The sequence below is a fragment of the Cervus canadensis genome, chromosome 19, assembly GCF_019320065.1.
Source record: "Cervus canadensis isolate Bull #8, Minnesota chromosome 19, ASM1932006v1, whole genome shotgun sequence".
Lineage (NCBI taxonomy): Eukaryota > Metazoa > Chordata > Mammalia > Artiodactyla > Cervidae > Cervus > Cervus canadensis.
The window spans coordinates 47,054,691-47,076,472 of record NC_057404.1 but is presented as its reverse complement, the minus strand read 5'-3'; the positions used below and the strand labels follow the sequence as shown (position 1 = coordinate 47,076,472).

Genomic DNA, 21,782 nt, shown 5'->3' with positions numbered 1-21,782 from the left:
TTTGGCATTTCAGCAGCACTTTGTTTACATAGCCACTGTAATCCTTAGAGTTTTGTGACTTGATTGGTAAAGTTTCTTTGGCCTTGTTACAGAAAATGTAGGAAATGGTGATTCACGGAATTCTGTGGTAGCTTATCACAAACAACGTCTGGAAAGGCGAATTATAGGCAATCCATAGCCTTTTAGGCAACATACGGTCTTCCCCGATGGTTCAAGTGGTAAAGAATCTGCCTGCAGTGTAGGAGACACAGGAAATGCAGTTCGATCCCTGGATCAGGAGGATCCCCTGGAGGAGGAAATGGCAACTCACTTCACTATTCTTGCCTGGGAAATCCTATGGGCAGAGGGGCCTGGCGGGTTACAGTCCATGGGGCCTGAAAGAGTCAGATACGACTGAGTGTCCACTCACTAGGCAACATACTTTGCATAATTGCTCTATACTCCTAATAATTTTTGAGTCTCTATTAAATACAGATAATATTATTTTTATTATTGTTATAGTACATGTTATTGAAACTGTATTCCTGCAATTAAGCCTAAGGAGATAAAATGAAGTTAGAAGTATGGTTTTAAAAGCTGTTAAAACATCACTGGTTAAAAACTATAATGATAGATTAAGATCACAGCAGACATTCTACTAATTGAGCTTATTAAAGATAGTCTGCTGGGTATATCACAAATGTAATGTGGAAAGAATAAAAAATTCATCTGACAAAGAAATGGAAAACACTGTTCTATGGCCCTCTTGTATCCTCACTTTCCTCCTGAACAGATTAGATGTCTTGTTCGATCATTATACTCCTGCTCTTGTATGTATACACCTCTGACTCCCTCTTTCCCTCTGTCTTGCCCTGGGGAGACCACAAACCTACTTAAATTTAAGTCACCCTCCACTCTGCGCCTGCACCTGCCCAGCTGAAGTTAGATGGAGGAAAACCACCCTGCTAACTGGTCTCATTTTAAACTCATAGCCACTAATCCTGAGGATGCACAGTGCTGTCCACGTCTGCAATCCATGTCTAACTTTCTTAGCTGTTTCAGATTTTTTTCCTTGCTTAGTTCTCTAGCATCTGCTTTACACTTAATGTTGTTAAAAGTATTGTTTGTTGTTTCTCTGAGAAAATAGAAACCATCAGAAGAATTCTATGCACTCCCACCACCAAATATGATAGTTGACTCAGATCTGTACCCTCCTTTCCTCCTGCTACAAGAAATGAACTGTTCCTTCCTTGTGCAGTTGAACCAATCCCCTCTGCCTTGCTCAAGGTCATTGCTCTTCAATTGTTGTTTCTCTTCTATATCATCAATTTTTCCTCTCTATTAAATAATTCTGTTAACACAAATGAAGCCATAATATCATCCATCTTAGGGGAAAAAAATTTCCTTGACCCCATGTCTTTCTCTAGACACTGTTGCATTTTGCTTCCACTGTCCTTCACAGCAAAACTCCTAGGAAGAGTTGTCCATGATAACTATTCTTGATGCTAACAAGATATTAATATCTACCGCTCTGCTGAATCCTTCTTGTTAGGGTCACTGATTACCTTCACTGTGACCAATTCAAGGATCAGGATTCTGTTCAAATGTTACTAGACCATATTTAACAGAGCCTGTTGCTCTCTTCTTGTTGAAACACTTTTATTGCTTATCTCTTTGGTGGGTATCTCTCTTTCAAGGTGCTCTTCCAATCTCACTGGCCGCTCCTCAGCCTAGCTAGTTCTTTGGCTTCTTCTTGGTCTCTAAATGTTGTGCTTGAAGGCTCAGTCCTTGGACCTTTATTCGTCCTTATTTACATTCACTTGCTAGGAGATTGCATGTAATCTCATGGTCTTAATATGATCTATATGTCAAAAGTTCCCAGATTCATATCTGCAGCCTAGACTTCTCCTTTAAACTCTGGACTTGTATATCTAACTATCTACTCAAGATCCCTACATGGCTGTTTCACAGATATCCCAAACCACATGGCCAAAACCAAATTCTCCAATCCTGCTCCTCTTTAGTCTTCTCCACAACAGTAAATGGCACCACCATTACTTTAGTTGCTCCAGGCAAATATTGGAGTCACTCCTAATGCCTCTTTTTTTCACACCTTGCATTCAATGTATCTACAAATCTTACATCACTTTCTTCACAATATTCAGTTCAGTTCAGTCACTCATTCACGTCCGACTCTTGGCGACCCCATGGACTATAGCACACCAGGCGTCCTGGTCCATTGCCAACTCCCGGAGTTTACTCAAACTCATGTCCATTGAGTCGGTGATGCCATCCAGCCATCTCATCCTCTGTCATCCCCTTCTCCTCCTGCCTTCAATCTGTCCCAGCATCAGGGTCTTTTCCAATGAGTCAACTCTTTGCATGAGGTGGCCAAAGTATTGGAGTTTCAGCTTCAGCATCAGTCCTTCCAATGAATATTCAGGACTGATTTCCTTTAGGATGGACTGGTTGGATCTCCTTGCTGTCCAAGGGACTCTCAAGAGTCTTCTCCAACACCGCTGTTCAAAACTGTCAATTCATTGCTGCTCAACTTTCTTTGTAGTCCAACTCACATTCACATGTGACTACTGGAAAAACCATACCTTTGACTAGATGGACTTTTGTTGGCAAAGTAACGTCTCTGCTTTTCAACATGCTATTTAGGTTGGTCATAACTTTCCTTCCAAGGAGTAAGCATCTTTTAATTTCATGGCTGCAATCACCATCTGCAGTGATTTTGGAGCCCAAAAAAATAAAGTGTGACACTGTTCCCACGGTCTCCCCACCTATTTCCCATGAAGTGATGGGACCAGATGCCATGATCTTAGTTTTCTGAATGTTAAGCTTTAAGCCAACTTTTTCACTCTCCTCTTTCATTTTCATCAAGAGGCTTTTTGGTTCATCTTCACTTTCTGCCATAAGGGTGGTATCATCTGCATATCTGAGGTTATTGATATTTCTCCCGGCAATCTTGATTCCAGCTTGTGCTTCTTCCAGCCCAGCGTTTCTCATGATGTACTCTGCATATAAGTTAAATAAGCAGGGTGACAATATACAACCTTGACGTACTCCTTTTCTTATTTGGAACCAGTCTGTTGTTCCATGTTCAGTTCTAACTGTTGCTTCCTGACCTGCATACAGGATTCTCAAGAGGCAGGTCAGGTGGTCTGGTATTTCCATGTCTTTCAGAATTTTCCACAGTTTGTTGTGATCCACATAATCAAAGGCTTTGGCATAGTCAATAAAGCAGAAATAGATGTTTCTCTGGAACTCTCTTGCTTTTTCGATGATCCAGCGGATATTGGCAATTTGATCTCTGGTTCGTCTGCCTTTTCTAAAACTAGCTTGAACATCTGAAAGTTCATGGTTCACGTATTGCTGAAGCCTGGCTTGGAGAATTTTGAGCATTACTTTACTAGCATGTGAGATGAGTGCAGTTGTGCGGTAGCTTGAGCGTTCTTTGGCATTGCCTTTCTTTGGGATTGGAATGAAAACTGTTCTTTTCCAGTCCTGTGGCCACTGCTGAGTTTTCCAAATTTGCTGGCATATTGAGTGCAGCACTTTCACAGCATCATCTTTCAGGATTTGAAATAGCTCAACTGGAATTCCATCACATCCACTAGTTTTGTTCGTAGTGATGCTTTCTAAGGCCCACTTGACTTCACATTCTAGGATGTCTAGCTCTAGGTGAGTGATCACACCATTGTGATTATCTGGGTCGTGAAGATATTTTTTGTACAGTTCTTCTGTGTATTCTTGCCACCTCTTCTTAATATCTTCTGCTTCTGCCAGGTCCATACCATTTCTGTCCTTTATCGAACCCACCTTTGCATGAAATGTTCCCTTGGTATCTCTAATTTTCTTGAAGAGATCTCTAGTCTTTCGCATTCTGTTGTTTTCCTCTATTTCTTTGCATTGATCACTGAGGAAGACTTGCTTATCTCTCCTGGCTATTCTTTGGAACTTTGCATTCAGATGGGAATATCTTTCCCTTTCTCCTTTGCCTTTTGCTTCTCTTCTTTTCACAGCTATTTGTAAGGCCTCCTCAGACAACCATTTTGCCTTTTTGCATTTCTTTTCCAGGGGTTGGTCTTGATCCCTGTCTCCTGTACAATGTCACGAACTTCTGTCCATAGTTCATCAGGCTCTCTGTCTATCAGATCCCTTAAATCTATTTCTCACTTCCACTGTATAGTCATAAGGGATTTGATTTAGGTCATACCTGAACAGTCTAGTGGTTTTCCCTACTTTCTTCCCTACTTTAAGTCTGAATTTGGCAATAAGGAGTTCATGATCTGAGCCACGGTCAACTCCCGGTCTTATTTTTGCTGACTGTATAGAGCTTCTCCATCTTTGTCTGCAAAGCTTATAAGCAATCTGATTTCAGTATTGACTATCTGGTAATGTCCATGTGTAGAGTCCTCTCTTGTGTTGTTGGAAGAGGGTGTTTGCTATGAGCAGTGTGTTCTTTTGGCAAAACTCTATTAATCTTTGCCCTGCTTCGTTCTGTACTCCAAAGTCAAATTTGCATGTTACTCCAGGTATTTCTTGACTTCCTACTTTTGCATTCTAGTCTCCTATAATGAAAAGGACATCTTTTTTGGTTTTTAGTTCTAGAAGGTCTTGTAGTTCTTCGTAGAGCCATTCAGCTTCAGTTTCTTCAGCATTACTGGTCGGGGCCTAGACTTGGATTACTGTGATATTGAATGGTTTGCTTTGGAAACTAACAGAAATGGGTTCTGTCATTTTTGAGATTGCATCCAAGTACTGCATTTCGGACTCTCTTGTTGCCTATGATGGCTACTTCACAGTATATGCAGCAGCTAATCATTTTGTCTCCTCCACTGCTCTCCTGGCCCGTCCCATCACTTACCTTTTACTTGGATTGTAACTTCCCTCTGTGCTTACGCTCTTGCCTTCTTACACTCTTTTCCCCACAGTAAATGCGATCCCTTTCAAATATAATTCAGGTTATGTCACTTCTCTGTACAAAACCTGCTCTCAATGGCTTTCTATCTCACCCCAGTTGAAAGCCAAGTTCTTATCGTAACATACAAAGTTCTACATGACTGGGCTCTTCCACCTCTGTAACTGCATCCCTGCTGTTTCCTATTGCTCCCTTGCATCCAGACCCTGGACTGGAAGATCCTGTCTCCTTGGGCACTCCTCTTGCTCATTTCCCTCTTCCTCTGTTCCTTCCATGATGACCCCGTACAACGGGGCCCTCCTACTCTGTCCTCCCTATTCTCATATATTTTTCTTCTCAACCATTATCACTACTGGGTGGATTATTTATAAACATTCTTCTACAGTCTGTCTCCCCTTGCAAGCAGCTGAGTCTTCGTTGGCATGGACTTTGTTTTATTTCTCATATTTACTATATTTGTAGTACTTGAAAAATGCCTAACACACAGGAGTGGCTTAACAAATATTGATTGATTGAATAAATGAGCTATCAACCACAGTTTCCCCACCTTTTATCCCACACCCAGAAGACTTCTACCTCAGAGTGCTTTGAGATTTAGGGCTTAGCACACCTCCATTTTCTGCCCCTGGACACCCAAATGTATTGTTTGCGTCTAGCCTCACTTCCTTTCTCCTCTTCTCAGACAGAGTGATGACTCTTCTTGCCCTGATTCTCTGACACCACCTCTTTTTGTGTTCTCTTATATTGATATATTGATTGTGCTCTAAAAAGTCTTTTCTTTCCTCTCAGCTAAGAGTTTTCTGTCAGTTTGCAAACATTGTCAGATCCTTCCCTTTTACTGCAAAAACAAAGAAAAAATTTCTAATCTACAGCCCTTTTAGCTTCCATCCTGTTTCTTTTCTTCCCTTTATAGACAACCACTCAAAAGAATTGTCGACTGAGGTTGGTGAAGAGTTGGTACACATGCTTTCCACTTTTTGCCTTTTATAAACATTGCTGATTAATTCCAGGGCCATTTTCAAAGCCAGCCTCAAAGTCTTCTCTTAACACATTATTCCAGGTGCCCATTCACAACCAGAGTTGCTACTTGGGATGACACGTTTGCCACCTCTGGAGCTTATCCTTGTCTTAACTTTCTCACCTCGCTGCTCAAACAATTACATTTCATATTCTTACTTCCTGTGGGTTAAATGCAATGGACTGTTTACAGTCTCCATTTAATTCTCTTTTTGAAATTCTCTCCAACATTGGCTTTATCAAACTCATGTTTGTTGGTATTGTTTTTCATTCTCTTCCTCCTCAGTTACCTTCTGGGGACACTATTCTTCTCTTCCCCATAAGATGTTTATTTTTGTCTACCTAAGGATTCTTAACCTGGGATGAAAGATTTGCTAGAGAATCCATGGATGGACTTAAGGTGTGTGTTTCGTGGTGTGCAGAATATTAAGTGTTTGGTGTATGGATATGTCTAGCTAGAGCAGCTATATCTTTTATCCAGTTCAAAGGAGAGTTAAGAATGACTGCTACTTGCTTCCTCTGGATTGTTGTTCAGTCGCTCAGTTGTGTCTGACATTTTTGCAATCCTGTGGCCACACCAGGCTTTCCTGTCCTTCGCTGTCTTCTAAAGTTTGCTAAACTCCTATCTATTGAGTCAGTGATGCCATCCAACCATCTTATCCTCTGTTGCCCTCTTCTCCTCTTGCCCTCAATCATTTCCAGTATCAGGGTTTTTCCAGTGAGTCAGCTGTTCACATCAGATGGCCGAAGTATTGGAACTCAGCTTCACCACCAGTCCTTCCAGTGAAAATTCAGGCCTGATTTTCTTTAGGATTGACTGGTTTGATCTCCTTGCAGTCCTAGGGACTCTCAAGAGTCTTCTCTAGCACCACAGTTCAAAAGCATCAATTCTTTGGTGCTCAGCCTTCTGCATAGTCCAACTCTCACATTCATATATGACTACTGGAAAAACCATAGTTTTGACTGGATGGACCTTTGTCAGTAAAGTAGTGTCTCTGCTTTTGAATACGCTCTAGGTTTGTCATAGCTTTTTTGAAGTTGTGTGACTGGGAATGTTACCCAGCCTCTCTGAAACTTGGTTTGTTCAACTACAAATGATGGAAATGACCCCTAATTTGTAGACTTATTGTAATGGAAATGTCATTCATGGAGCTCTTGGTGTCTTGTGGGAGTCCGTAAGTTGTAGTTGTTATGATACAGCCCCAAACACCTTGGTCCTTAAAGTACACAAGCTTCTGGGCTTGCAGAGCCTCTCTGCCTGAATTTTGAAATAGGTTTTCATTTTTAGGGCTCTGTCTCACTGGAGCAAAAAGCATTATGTGACTCATGTATTATCAATTAGTTGACTCTGCTTTAATTCATTTATTAATGCAAACATGTAAGGCAGCTGCAGGGAGCAGGAAGTCCGTTTTTTGCACAATATTTAGAAAATTGGGCATTTACATAAATTTAATCAGACTGAGAGGTGTTTACAAATTGGCTTCTCATATTATCTGGCACAATCAAAATAGCACACTTTTAAAGATGTAATAAAATTGGAAGAAGCCAAATTATTCATTATATACAATTTAAGAAAAATGTGTTAGGCAGTAAAAATTGCCTTTGTATTCTTTTTTTTTTTTTTTTTCACCCTCCTCCCACCCTTTTCCCTTTGTATTCTTTAAAAAGCATGTGTTTTCAAAACAGTGGAAGCTGAGCAGGTGTCTCTACTTATATATATTCTATGTGTTTATTGTATTCTATTAAACGTATGTTTGTAAACTTGTCATTTATTTACACCTTCCAGATTCCATGCCAGTTGGTGAAAAAACTTGGAGTTTGTTTTAGAAGTTTGATGCACATTTACATCCAGAATCATACATCCTTTAAATGGCTTTATAAAATAATACAGCTAAATCCCCAAGCCCAAATATTTTGGTCTGCAAAATTGCAGTTTCCCAACCAACTCAACTGAGCAGGGGTCTCCTTCTCTAGCTGCTTCTTGACTCTAGACTCTCCTGCCCCTGTGTCTGTGACAGCTCCATTCCTAGAAATGAGGTGGGGCTTACATAGAAGGTGAATTAAAAACTCGTGCTTATTGAATTTTAAAGAATAGCTTTAAGAATTTTTCAAATTCTTCCAAGTAATTAAAAACACCCTGAACTGAAAAAGTTGGAAAATGGAATTCAAATCACTGACCTAGATCTTTGAGTGAGTGAATCTACTATGGAAAAAATTTGGTTGTGTTTACAAATTTCTGTAGTGAATTAGGTATCATACTAAATATTTTTATGATCAAGACATGAGGCTTGAAAAATGTTGGGAAGTATAGAAAACTCTCAGGATAGAAATAATTACTCATAATTCCACCACCAAGGAATAACTAGCATTTTCATGTATTTTTTCTCTCTTCCTTCCTCTCTCCCTGCCTGCCTTCTCCTCCCTCCCTTCCTTCCTTGTTTCCTTCATTTTCTCTTTCTTTATTTCCTTCCCTCTTTCTTCATATAGATATATTTACAAATATATGTCTGAATAAATACATATATGTATATACATGTAGAATTATATCCCAGAAAAAGACATAATCTGCATTTTATATACTGCAATATGAATAAATAAAATATATGAATTGTATAATTGGAATAACACTGCATTATCATTATTGTATCATAAGGAAATAATAGTGTGCATGCTAAGTTGCTTCAGACATATCCGTCTCTTTGTGGAGCCTATGGACTGTAGCCAACCCAGCTCCTCTATCCATGGGATTCTCCAGGCAAGAATACTGGAGTGGTTTGCCATGCCCTTCTCCAGGGGAACTTCCCCACCCAGGGATGGAACCCTCATCTCTTATGTCTCCTGCACGACAGGCAGGTTCTTTACCATCAGCACCTCCTGGAAAGTCCTAAGAAGTAATCATATATAGTCAAATATTTGTATAGAAATAAGTAGACACTGTTTATAGTAGCAAAAATCTGAATCAACCTCAGTGGAATATTAAGCATTCAATACATTTAAATATTGTAAATTAATGTATAAATAGAATCCTTATCTTTCTTATGCTCCGTATGTGAAACTTTTAATGACAAAAAATGCACCTGATAAAATTCTTTACTTATGTTCCCACTATGACCACTTAATTATAAGATAAACATAGCATGATGTTAGAAAAATAATAATGTTTAAAAATTATTGTGGGAAGGACTTAATCTGCCTAAGTATGAGTAAATCTTTAAATAAATCTTGTTATTTATTTATAAAAGGGAAACATCATGGAAGAAATCTTCCAAGTTGTGAGTGAATTTTTGTTCCTTTACATTGAACCCAAATAAACCATCTCCATGTTCACGCTCACTTTCTCTTTTTTCTCTTTCAAATGAACAAGAAAGACATATCCACCAGGCTTGAGACTACAGCCATTTATTTTCCTCTTGCATAGAATATGACTTTTCCTTCCCGGAATTAAAACCATGGAGGATTAAGTATTTTTCAAAAGAAAAGCTTAAATTGAAATACTCTTATCTAAGTAATACTATGTGACTGTGACTAAGGTAAGAATTATTAATATCTATCCTGCAGGGTAACACAACAGGCAGTATAAATTATGAATAATGTTTGTTTCAGCCAAGCATGTAAGAGTCCTTGGAAGCATGAGTAGCTTACAGACACTGGGAGATTAGGCAGTCTTTGCAAAGCCATTTCTTAATGCACATAATCTGTATTGCTTTATTTCTTCAATTGTTTTTCTCTGTAGTTCATCATTCCCATGTTAATTTGTTTTTAAAGTTAATAGACACTTTTTATCTAAATTTGAATTAGTCCAATAAATTGTTGGTGCTGGTTTTATAGCCTACTTTGAATTGCCATGCTACAATGGTATAGCATTTTATAATTTGCAAGTAATTTCATATAATATTCTCATATTAATTAGATGCAGAGGCTTAATCAAACTAGGGAGTGATTTTTCTTCAAGATATCAGTATCATGCTTTTTGTCCTAAGGCACATAGGTAGATGTCTAAACTTCCCTTGACAGCCTTGCAGGCTTCTGCCTTAGCTCCATCTCTGGCATCTGAAGAAGATTCCAGTGAGGGAGGAGACTTCCTCTTCAACATAGATATGTTTATTTGCATGAGCAGAAGCCAAAAGATTAAGAAGTTATATTTTGAAAATACAACTCTGAAATGTAAGGATAGCCGACTTCCTAATGGTTCTCTAAAAATACTGTAACCGGTTTGAGAACCAGTCAAAATATTCTTACCTTTCAGCAATTCAGTGATTGTTTCCAAAGCACCTTGTAACTTGGGCACTGGGGTGTCAGGGATTAAATGTGAAGAAACTCACAGGATGAGCAAGATTCCTGCTTCCTGGTGCTGCAGATGTAGAGTACACATGTTCTGCTTACTGGCACAGACTTTAGGTCAAACTGAGACTCAGGAAAGGTTAAGGGATCCCACTGAGATGGTCCTACATGAGTGCACACGTGTGCGTGCAGTCACTCAGTCGTGTCCAACTCTATGCGACCCTGTGGACTGCAGCCTGCCAGGCTCCTCTGTCCATGGTATACTCCAGGCAAGAATACAGGTGTGGGTTGCCGTGCCCAGCTCCAGGGGATCTTCCCGACCCAGATATTGAATTTGCATCTCTTAGGTCTGCCTGCATTGGCAGGCAGGTTCTTAACCACTAGGGCCACCTGGGAAGCCTGATGGTTCCTCTGATAGGATTCCAATTGGTCCTCAGAACGGCTGCCACCAGAATAATCCTGTTGCCAACTGAAACAATCTGAAGCTTCACCTGCATCCTTGCTTCCTGTGTTCTTTTCTCCTGAAAAGAAAAATAAACTTGACTTCTGAATATGTGGATTTGAAAGAGGTAATGAAGTTATGATAATCATCTTCAAATGATCTTTTTAGACTGTAAAGGTTTGAAAGTGCAAAAGCCTAGAAATGATTATTTTAAAGTTTTTTTTTTTTTTTCAATTCAAGACAGTGAAATAAACTGAATCTGAGTACACTAACAGTGATAGTCAAGCTTAGGTTTCTTAATGCTGAGATTCTAAGTTAAGTGTTTTTTAATTACCTTGAAGCAGAGGGAACACCTTTTAGAGGCTCAAGAACAATCATCCTCAAGTTTTTGTAACTGAAAGTAATTTTATTTAAAACTTATCACTGATTTCCTTTAGGATGGACTGAGTAAACCCTATATATGCTATATATTGCAAATATTATTATATGTATTGTTTTTCTTTTGAAAAAAATCCTTACTCTTCTGTATTAGAGTTGTGATGAGGCAATAAATGGTCAAAAGCAAAAAAAAAAAAAAAAAACAACTTATCACTGTAAAAATGTATGTGGGTATCCTAATCAGTATTTCAAAATAAGATGGTATATGAAAGTACAAATTTTGTGTACCTTTTTGTGCCTGTGCTAATGGAAAGGAGAAGGAAATGGCAACCTACTCCAATATTCTTGCCTGGAAAATCCTGTGGACAGTGGAGCCTGGGGCTGCTGCTGCCTGTCCATGGGGTCGCACAGACTTAGACATGACTGAAGCAACTCAGCATGCATGAATGCATTGGAGAAGGAAATGGCGACCCACTCCAGTATTCTTGCCAGGGACGGGGGAGCCTGGTGGGCTGCCGTCTTTGGGGTCGCACAGAGTCGGACACGACTGAAGTGACTTAGCAGCAGCAGCAGCAGCTAATGGAAAAATGGCATTTGTCCCAGCTGAAAAAGAATGACACAGAATTGCCAGCCGTAAAAAAAGTATCATGTGGTGAAACTAATTGCCTCAGTCAAAAATCTAAATGACTTGGTTGATTTAGAAAAGAGTGTTAGTACTTTCTGGCAATCATAGTTGTGATAACAGCCTGGCAAACACTGGTTAATACTGCTCTTTAATTTGCCTGAAGTAACAATACATGACTCCAGTGATATGTCTTCTCATTTATCATGTTCCATCTTGGTTTACTTGCTCACGAACTTTTTTTTTTTTTTTTTTTTTTTTTAATTTTTTTATTAGTTGGAGGCTAATTACTTCACAACATTTCAGTGGGTTTTGTCATACATTGATATGAATCAGCCATAGATTTACACTTATTCCCCATCCCGATCCCCCCTCCCACCTCCCTCTCCACCCGATTCCTCTGGGTCTTCCCAGTGCACCAGGCCGGAGCACTTGTCTCATGCATCCCACCTGGGCTGGTGATCTGTTTCACCATAGATAGTATACATGCTGTTCTTTTGAAACATCCCACCCTCACCTTCTCCCACAGAGTTCAAAAGTCTGTTCTGTATTTCTGTGTCTCTTTTTCTGTTTTGCATATAGGGTTATCGTTACCATCTTTCTAAATTCCATATATATGTGTTAGTATGCTGTAATGTTCTTTATCTTTCTGGCTTACTTCACTCTGTATAAGGGGCTCCAGTTGCTCAACATCACTCATTATTAGAGAAATGCAAATCAAAACCACAATGAGGTACCATTACACACCAGTCAGGATGGCTGCTATCCAAAAGTCTACAAGCAATAAATGCTGGAGAGGGTGTGGAGAAAAGGGAACCCTCTTACACTGTTGGTGGGAATGCAAACTAGTACAGCCACTCACGAAACTTTTAACTTGCTTTGAACACTTCTCTGTCAAGCATCAGCTACTGGCTGATTGTTTTCCACCATGCTGTTCTGATTACCATGTTTTCAAGTCAGCTTTTCCTGCTGTTTCTTTTTCTTCACGCTGGTGCCTTAGCTGCCTTGAGGGCATTGTACTGAGCTGTTGACGTACAGTAAATCAGCAACTCCATTCTCCATCATTACTTGTCTGGCCTAAACTTAAGTATTTCTGTGACTTAACTACTTCTCTTGGCATGGCTCTTGATTATGCTAGATTGTACTCTTTGGGTTTTTATTTATAGAAACATGTTGATGATTCGCTTGGGGGAGGAAAAGGTCTTTTCAGCCATTTTTAAAGATTCAACTTAAAAGTTTTATTTGCTAGCCTTCATCATAATTTTTACCTCCTCAGAGTGCATTTTAGAAAACCAAAAGAAATTCCCTTTCACTTTTGATTGCTAATAATATCCACTACCTGTAAGTTAGAATAGACAAAATGATGCGCTAGTATATGAAAACACTTGTCTTACTCAGTGAATTACTCAGGGGCAACAAGGAAATTCTGAGATACGTCCTTGGATGATTTGTCTGTGAAGGAGTCTTCGTCACATGGTGTCTTGGGTTCCCAAGGCATTTCTGAGATGCTCTTCTTGGGCTCTTGTCTATTCTCTATGCTCTGCTCTCCATGGGGTGAGAGCCTCTCCTCCATCACTTCGCTCACTTAGCCAGATGGCTTTACTACCCTGACTGCCAGATACCAGCTGCTAGACTGCTTTCTTACAGGTGTTCCCTAGGAGACGCCTGGCGTTCTAGGTGTCTCCAAGTGGATAGCTTGTGACATCACATTGAGTTAAGGAGACTTGGTGTAGGCAGTCCTGGAATCTTGTGTATGATTTGTAAGACGTACATTGTGTAAGCCATGATTTAAGGAGGTTGCCAAATTTGCCATTTAGTTTGCATTGTTTTTCTGGGAATCCTCTCTGTCAGCGCACTTCCATCTCTCTTTTTCACATTCCCCACCCTACACATACACATATACATGTACACACACCTCACATTCATATCTGACGTTAGGGTAATCTGAGTTCCCTGGTGCTGTATATGTTCCAGCGCCTATATAAAAGTCCACTTCTTATCTTTACCATCATTTACTATTTGTTCTCATTATCACTGATAAAAAATTCATAATGCAATGTATATTTGTGCAGTTTCTACAAACGTGCTAAAAGTCATTTGTTAAATGTAATGGCAGAAATGCTAGTTTTTAAAGATAGACTAGAAAAGCCTGTAATTTGTAAAACAACCATAGGAATAAAAAAATCTCAGCAATGATGCTAAAATATATTCCTTTGAAGAAATTCTTTCTGATTTTAGTGATGTCTACATTTTAGTCTTTACAAAAAAAAAAACACATAAGAGAGGTAATTTATTCTGGGGTTCTATAAAAGGTTCATGGTCACATTTCAGAGTGTGCATTAGCTTAAAAGTTCGGGAAGGTTGAAAGCGTAAAGCATCCAGAGAAGGAGTGGTAATGTAAGAGCCAGTGAGCATGCACTGTAATTTCATCCATTATGCGGATCTGGAAGATCCACATTTACATGCAGATGAACAGCCCTGTACTTATAGGTTCTCCATGTTTAGAGCTGATGTTAGAGCTGTTTGCTACCCTCAAGAACCTTTGTTGACCTGGTTTCTGTACAGGTATCAGTTCAGAGGGCACCTGGGTGCCCTGTGGCCCTAGGTCTTCATCTGGAAGCAGAGATTCGAGCTGTTGCAGCCTGGGAGTACCTGGGAGGTTTAGTGTCCACTCAAGTTAAGAGTGCTCTGGGACCATGCTGATCTCAGTTAAGTCTGCATACAGCTTAGAGTTTAAACTTCCAGAGTGAAAGGCAAAATGTTGGAGCTTTGGAATCAGTTTGGATTTAAAGTTTGCCCTTTTTGCCTATAGGCTGTGTGATTTTTGGTTTATTTCTATGAGTCTCAGTGATCTCCTGGTGGCTCAGACGGTAAAGCATCTGCCCGCAATGTGGGAGACTCAGGTTCAATCCCTGGGTTGGGAAGATCCCCTGGAGAAGGGAATGGCAACCCACTCCAGTACTCTTGCCTAGAAAATTCCATGGATGGAGGAGCCTGGTGGGCTACAGTTCATAGGGTCACAAAGAGTCGGACGCGACTGAGCGACTTCACTTTTCTGTGAGTCTGTTCTTTTATTTATAAAATTCAGGACAGTTATAATAAATGGAATAACACATCCAAATTGGCCTGGGACTATAAGGAATGAGTGAATGGTATTCTGTTATCTGTCTGCATCACTGAAGAGTCAGGGGTGGGGTGAGTTACATCCACAGTAGCTGGTATAACTGCCCTTCCTGGTTTGATTAGATAAAATCTAGACAAAGCTCTTGGATCTGTTTTACAACCAGTCAGTTAGAGAACATGTACCTAGAGAAATTCCAAGTCTGAAGAGAAGCTGAAAGAGAAAGAAAGAGTCTTCTCTGGGAGTTGTATTAGCTTCTTGCTTTTTTGTGTAATACTCAGTGGCATACAGGTGATATAATGAGATTATACATTATTTACTTGTTAAGATTCCCTAATTCAGTGTGAACTTTTTCTTTCATCTCATCTATGCAAAATCCAATTGGAGAGTTGAAGAAGGTGATGTGTAATCAATACTTTGATTCACAGGTGATTATTCCTTAGTAAGAAGCACTTGCAGTTATGCTGTTTTGAAATTTTTATTAGTTTAAACAACAAGAAAACGACATTAAAAATAAATCTGATTGACCAAAGGTTACATAATCTTATTTGTATGAGGAGTTATGATGCACTTTAATTGAGCCAAAGACCTCTCATATTCTTTTAAAATGCCCTTAGGTTGGATTTTCCAGAGTAAAAGATAGATGTTTATTTTTTAACAGACTTAAAATATTATTGAAACAATGAGAAATGTAAAGAGTTGGTGAATTCTAAAATTAAACAACTGCCTCTTTTTTCTTTTCTCTGTGCCATCTCTGAATATGTAGCTCATAATAATAATGTGCTCAAAGATCCTCCCTTTATGTAACCCATTCATTATTATCATGTGAGATCTATTTCACCCTTTGCCTTTTCTTTCTCCATTTTAATTCCAGAGCATAGTAAAACTCTTGAGTCATTTTGGAGTTACATATAATAGACCATAACATCAAGATTTGAGATAAATAGCATAGAGTAAAAATATTAAGAAATAACTTTATTAAAACACAAAGTGAAATTGTCTGTAGTTAGGTATTATTATTTTCAGAAATATTTTGAAAACATGTTCAGAACTAGTTTAAGTTTTGATACTGAAAATACTCACTTAGGAAGCAATTTTGTAACTGTTTTCCTTTCTTTCTCCTTTTCAATTTCAGGGTCAGCCGGGTCCTCAGGTAAGTGAACACTTTTTCTTCTCACAAACTAATCTCAATTTAGGATTTTTCCAGCCTAGAGGATTTACAGTTCTTTTCAAAGCATATAAAAAAGCTATGAGCCAGTAATCATGACACCACACAGTAGACCAGATATTTCCCAGGAGTAAATCTTTGGGGCCTCTTCAGGATCGTGTGAGTCATATCAGCTGTTGGGCCAGATGGCAAGTTTAACAATGTACTGTCATACAAAGCAAGACTCTTTAACAGATCTGAGACAGTGCCACAGGGCTTTAATGTAAGATAAAATGACTTAGTAGTAGATGTTCAGTAGGAACTCATTGGCATTAGGTACCGAGTCATCGTTACTGATACGTTGTCGTCAGTTCCCACAGACTGATTATTTAGATTGCCGTCCTATCAACTAATTTTGATTTATTATAGATAGATATTTAATTTGTTCTACATTTCCTTTTTTCAGTCTTTTCTAAAAACTTATTTTTAATTGGGGGAAAATTACTTTAATGTTGTATTGGTTTCTGCCATACAGCTGTGCAAATCAGCCATAATTAAATATATATTAACTCCCTCCCCTCCCTATATTTTCAATATAAACTAACTGCTGAAGACATGACTTATCATCGTGAAAGCAGTCAACAGACAATCTTTTGAGCCCTAAATCATAGTGAAGAAAATGAGGAAATATTAGGAAGGGGAGGAATGTGTATAAAGATGAAACGCACAGAAGAGAGTTGTCAGAAATGAACAGTCAATAAAAAACCCTCAATATTAGCAATTATTATAGTCAGGAGGAAATCAGAGAGAAGGAAATGCCATTATTAATGTTTTACCTCTAACACCATAATACCTGTAAATAAAATAGTTATTTATTGAGTCCCCTTTTCGTCTCTTTCCCCTCGATATGCTGAATACTATTTCTGTCCTAGATTGTTTCCTAAATAAGTATAGCCAATGCCACAAACTGTCTATTATGTGCTGATCCTCCTACTAGACCACGATAATATATTTATATTTTATGAGCTCTGAATATAAGGATATCTAACAAAGCAAACAAAACCTCCCCAGTAGAATATTCCTTTTCACACTACTCATGAGAAATAGCTTGAGAAGTAATTAATTTATATTCACTCATTATTCACGATAATGAATACTCTCATTGTTTATAATTTTCGCTTAAAAAACATTTATTGGAGTATAGTTGATTTACAATATTGTGTTAGTTTCAGGTGTACAACAAAGTGAATCAGTTGTCCATATACACATATCCACTCTTTTTTAGATTATTTTCCCACATATACCATTACAGGGTACTGAGCAGAGTTCCCAGTGCTATATGATAGATCCTTATTAGTTATATGTTTTATAGATAGTAGTATGTAGTACAGTAGTATGCCATTGATCTAAGATCAAACCAGTCAATCCTAAAGGAGATCAACTCTGAATATTCATTGAAAGGACTGATGCTGAAGCTCCAATACTTTGGCCACTTGATGCAAGGAGCTGACTCATTGGAAAAGACCGTGATGTTGGGAAAGATTGAGGGCAGGAGAAGGGGGCAACAGAGGATGAGATGGTTGAATGGCATCATCGACTCAATGGACATGGGTTTGAGCAAACTCTGGGAGATGGTGAAGGACAGGGAAGCCTGGCAGACTGCAGTCCTGGGGTTGCAGAGTTGGACATAACTGAGTGACTGAACAACATAATGTATATGTCAGTTCCAGCCTCCCAGTTTATCCCTCCTTCCTTTACCCCTTGGTAAATATGTTTGTTTTATATGTCTGTGACTCCTGTTTTGTAAATAAGTTCATTTTTACCCTTCTTTTTTAGATCCCACATGTAAGTGACATTATACGACGTTTGTCTTTCTATGTCTGTCTTACTTCACTCAGTATTACAACCACTGGGTCCATCTTTGTTGCTGCAAATGGCATTATTTTGTTCTTAATTTTCACTCTTATGTTCTAAATCTCAAGCTAATTAATGGAGGGAAAAAAACCCATGAAAGAAAGTCATAGTTTCTTCCCTAAATTTGAAACTGCTACATTATAATGAGATGAAAACAAAGTAAAAGTTGCTTTGCATGCTTTATTTTATTTAATGCTTACAACAGCCCTGAAAGTAATATTATCCTGGATCTAGATCTAAGAGATATATATATTTGATCTCTTCTTATTCTGTATATAAACCAGGCTTCCCAGGTGGTGCAGTGGTAAAGAATTTGCCTGCCAATGCAGGAGATGCTAGAGATGCAGGTTTAATCCCTGAGTCGGGAAGATACCCCTGGAGTAGAAACTGGCAACCCACCCCAGTAATCGTGCCTGAAAGATTCCATGGACAGAAGAGCCTAGTGGGCTACAGTCCTTGGGATCGCAGAGAGTCGGACGTGACTGAGCATATACACACATTCTGTATATATCCTTTTCTATATATGTATCTGTGTCTGTGAACCTGTGAGAACTTATACACACAGAACGTATGAGAGCCTATGAGAAGCAGTGCAGAGCTTGCCTTAGAGTTGCCCTACTGCAGGGCAGGAAAACTGATGCATTTAATCACTAATTTCCCATTCTTCATTGGTGAGAGTTGTACCTGGGTGTTAACTCCCTGGCACTTCTGGCCTACCCTAGAAGGTATAATACACTCCAGCTGTTCAAGGAATGCGGGAAGCCGTAAGAACATATGGGACCTGTATTCTAGCACAGTCTTGCAGAGAGGCAGCTACATCTGCTACAACTTTCAAGTGCGAGTGTCCTATAGACGAAACAGAGTGGAAAACTCAGATAGGGCTATAAGGACTTAGAAAACTGGACAGAAAGACAGCATGAAAAGCATAATGAGACATTAAAGAGGATGACTCTAAAAGGAGAACATGGGGAAAAAAGAACATGGTCGTAACAAATTTTGAATGCACAGCCATAGTGAATGAGCAGATGAAGGATGATAAACCAGCACAGGAAGCCAAGAATAGTCAGAGCCAGGAACATCTATGGATGGATCATGGTAGCTGAAAGTTGAAAGTGTATCATGGCACTTTAAGAAGCCAAGAGATACCCCCACATTGTCTTTCTACACCATAGGCAAAGAGTTTTGTTGCTATGTCCCCAAGGAAAGGTCTGACCTACTTCTTATTCCTACATCATTATAGTATTTTTCAAAAGAAACTTCCAATTTCAGATTTTAAATTAGAGAATTATTAATGAAGTGTTCACTTAGTACTAGATGATTATTAACTGCTTGTTACTCATATGCAAATGTTTATGTCAATTAGTGTTTTCTCGCAGAGATTGAACACTGCCACATCATCTTATTCACATTGCTGTATGATGTAAAACTCTTAGAAAAGCTCAGTACTCTTTCTTTGATATCACACTTATTGAGTCAGGATTTCCAGATTGATAGAGTTTTATTTTGCAGACCAGTGGTAAAAAGGGAAAATATCTTATCATCAAGGAATTCTGATCATCTTCCTAAAATTGAAAACGGCTCGGATGGACTTAGATTGTTAAAAGATTGCAAAGACTAGAAAGCTAAATAGCCGTGAACTCTGTTACAGTGACAGTATGAAATTGAATATGAAAATAGGCCTGAGGGAAGAGAGGTGAATCTATGCATTTACCTAAATGGGTGAGAAAATGGTTCTTGACAAGGGAAATGAGATGGTGAAAGGATATTAGAAAGGAAAAAAAAAGGGCAGTTCTAGCAGCTGTGGTTACGATGGGAAAAGAGGAATGGATGGAGAGGATATTGCTGTGAATCCACTGAATCAGAGGAAATCAAATTCTTGGAGAGGAAAAGGGATGAGTTAGCGTAAATAATCACAGAGACTTGAAAAAAACAATTGGGTAGAAAAAGAAAAAAAATGTGACAACAGAAAGTGAAGGAAGAAAGAAGGGGAAGAAATGAGAAAACAGACAGATGAACATTTGTATTTCAAACTAGACATGATGGGAGTTATTCAGGGGTGGCGCAAAGTTAATCTGTTGAAATGAAAGTCACCTTGATGTTTTTTATTAATCCATATTAACATAATTCAGTTCAATAACTCATGTCTATTTTGCCTCTTATTAGGTACAAGGATGTGAAGTTGTAGTGAACAAGACAGACTCAGTCTCTGTTCTTTTGATAGTTCTTTTAATAATAGTAGTCAAGTAGAGTGTCAAACGGAGAAGGCAATGGCACCCCACTCCAGTACTCTTGCCTGGAAAATCCCATGGATGGAGGAGCCTGGTGGGCTGCAGTCCAGGGGGTCGCTAAGAGTCGGACATGACTGAAGCGACTTAGCCGCAGCAGCAGAGTGTCGAAGTGCTGTCAGTTCTGCAGACCCACCACCCTACTCTGTGCTTACACATCTGGTTAATCCCCGGGTTCTGTTGGGACTTTGACATGAGGCATTTAAGAAAGCCTTTTCCCTACACACACAGGTGAACCAACATCAATGCCATTGCTCTAAGTGTGGTCTTCATGCTATGCCTTAGTCTTAATAATGGAATTCTGCCCAGATCCAGGCACCCCATTCTGATGACTTGAGTCCTTTCCCAGTTCCACGTGTCTACACTGTTTTTCCATTACCATCTTCATCCAAGGTCCTCCTTTCCCTTTCCTTTCCACTGCTGGGTTGCCCTGGTGGCTCAGTGGTCAAGAATCCACCTGCAGTGCAGAAGAGGAAGGAGATATGGGTTTGAACCCTGGGTTGGAAATGGCAACCCACTCTAATATTCTTGCCTGGAGAATCCCATGGACAGGGAGCCTGGTGGGCTACAGTCCATAGAGTTACAAAGAGTCAGACATGATGGAAGCGACTTAGCCCCCACATACCCTGGGTGTTAAGAGTCATGGTGTGTATCCTCTCTGCAGCCTTGCTAATGGCTGACTGAACAGGTCGATGCCTCTAGCTCACTGCCTGCTTGATAGGACTCTCCATTTCTATTTCTCTTGACCCTGAATCCCTCTTGCCATTCTGCACACTGTGCAGACATGCCTGTTGCCTGGCCTGTCACTGCTGCAAACGAGCTGAGTCCAAAAAGTGGACATTTAGGTTTTCCTATCCCTGTAGTGGAGTCATCAAGTGGGAATTAAGTGTAGCATCAACCAGTATCAACTTATATATGTTTTCCTATCATGGTTCTTATTATGTCATTCTTCTGACTCACAAACTTTGAATCTCAATATGATTACCATTTAGACTGTGGTAAAATCTAGTTCCTTGCCTGACATTCCATTTCTTTGACTTGACCTGTTTTTCCAGCACTATATCCTACTGATTTTTTTTTTTAATAATAATTTTATTTATTTATTTATGTTGGCTGTGCTGGGTCTTCGTTGCTCTTCTCGAGTTGCGCTGAGCGGGGACTCCTCTCTAGCTGCGGTGCACGGGCTTTCCACTGCAGCGGCCCTTCTTGTTGTGGAGAATGGGCTCTGGCATGCATGGGCTCGGTAGTTGTGGCGCCTGGGCTCTAGAACACAGGCTCAGCAGTTGTGCAGAGGCTTAGTTGCTCCATAGCATGTGGGATCTTCCCGGATCAGGGATTAAACCTATGTCTCCTGCGTTGGCAGGTGGATTCTTTACCACTGAGGCACCAGGGAAGCCCCTATCCCACTGATTTTTAAGTAATTTTCTTCCTGGGCACGATGCTTCATCCAAACTGAATCAAACCATTCATTCTTTTCTCTTCAAGTCTTTTCTTAAGTCTTTTCTTAACCAGGATTTTCTCCAGAAGTGCTTCCCTCTCAGTGCCTAGATACACTGTTTCTGCACATCCAAATAGGATAACCCTTCATACTTACATGTTCCTTCTTCCATCAAGATGTTGTTACTTCCCCTAGCTGATTATAATTTCTCCCTTTTGCTGATTCCACACA

At 39.4% G+C, this 21,782-nt stretch overlaps 1 protein-coding gene across 23 annotated transcripts in view; it reads left to right on the top strand.

Moving 5' to 3' along the window:
- The window catches only part of COL25A1 (collagen type XXV alpha 1 chain), a 492,664-nt gene that overhangs the window by 268,895 nt on the left and 201,987 nt on the right, over positions 1-21,782 (top strand). For all 23 annotated transcript variants that reach the window (XM_043438685.1, XM_043438674.1, XM_043438683.1 and 20 more), the window contains exon 5: positions 15,903-15,920. In XM_043438685.1, the coding sequence (XP_043294620.1) occupies positions 15,903-15,920 (18 nt within the window). The remainder of the gene's footprint in view (positions 1-15,902; positions 15,921-21,782) is intronic.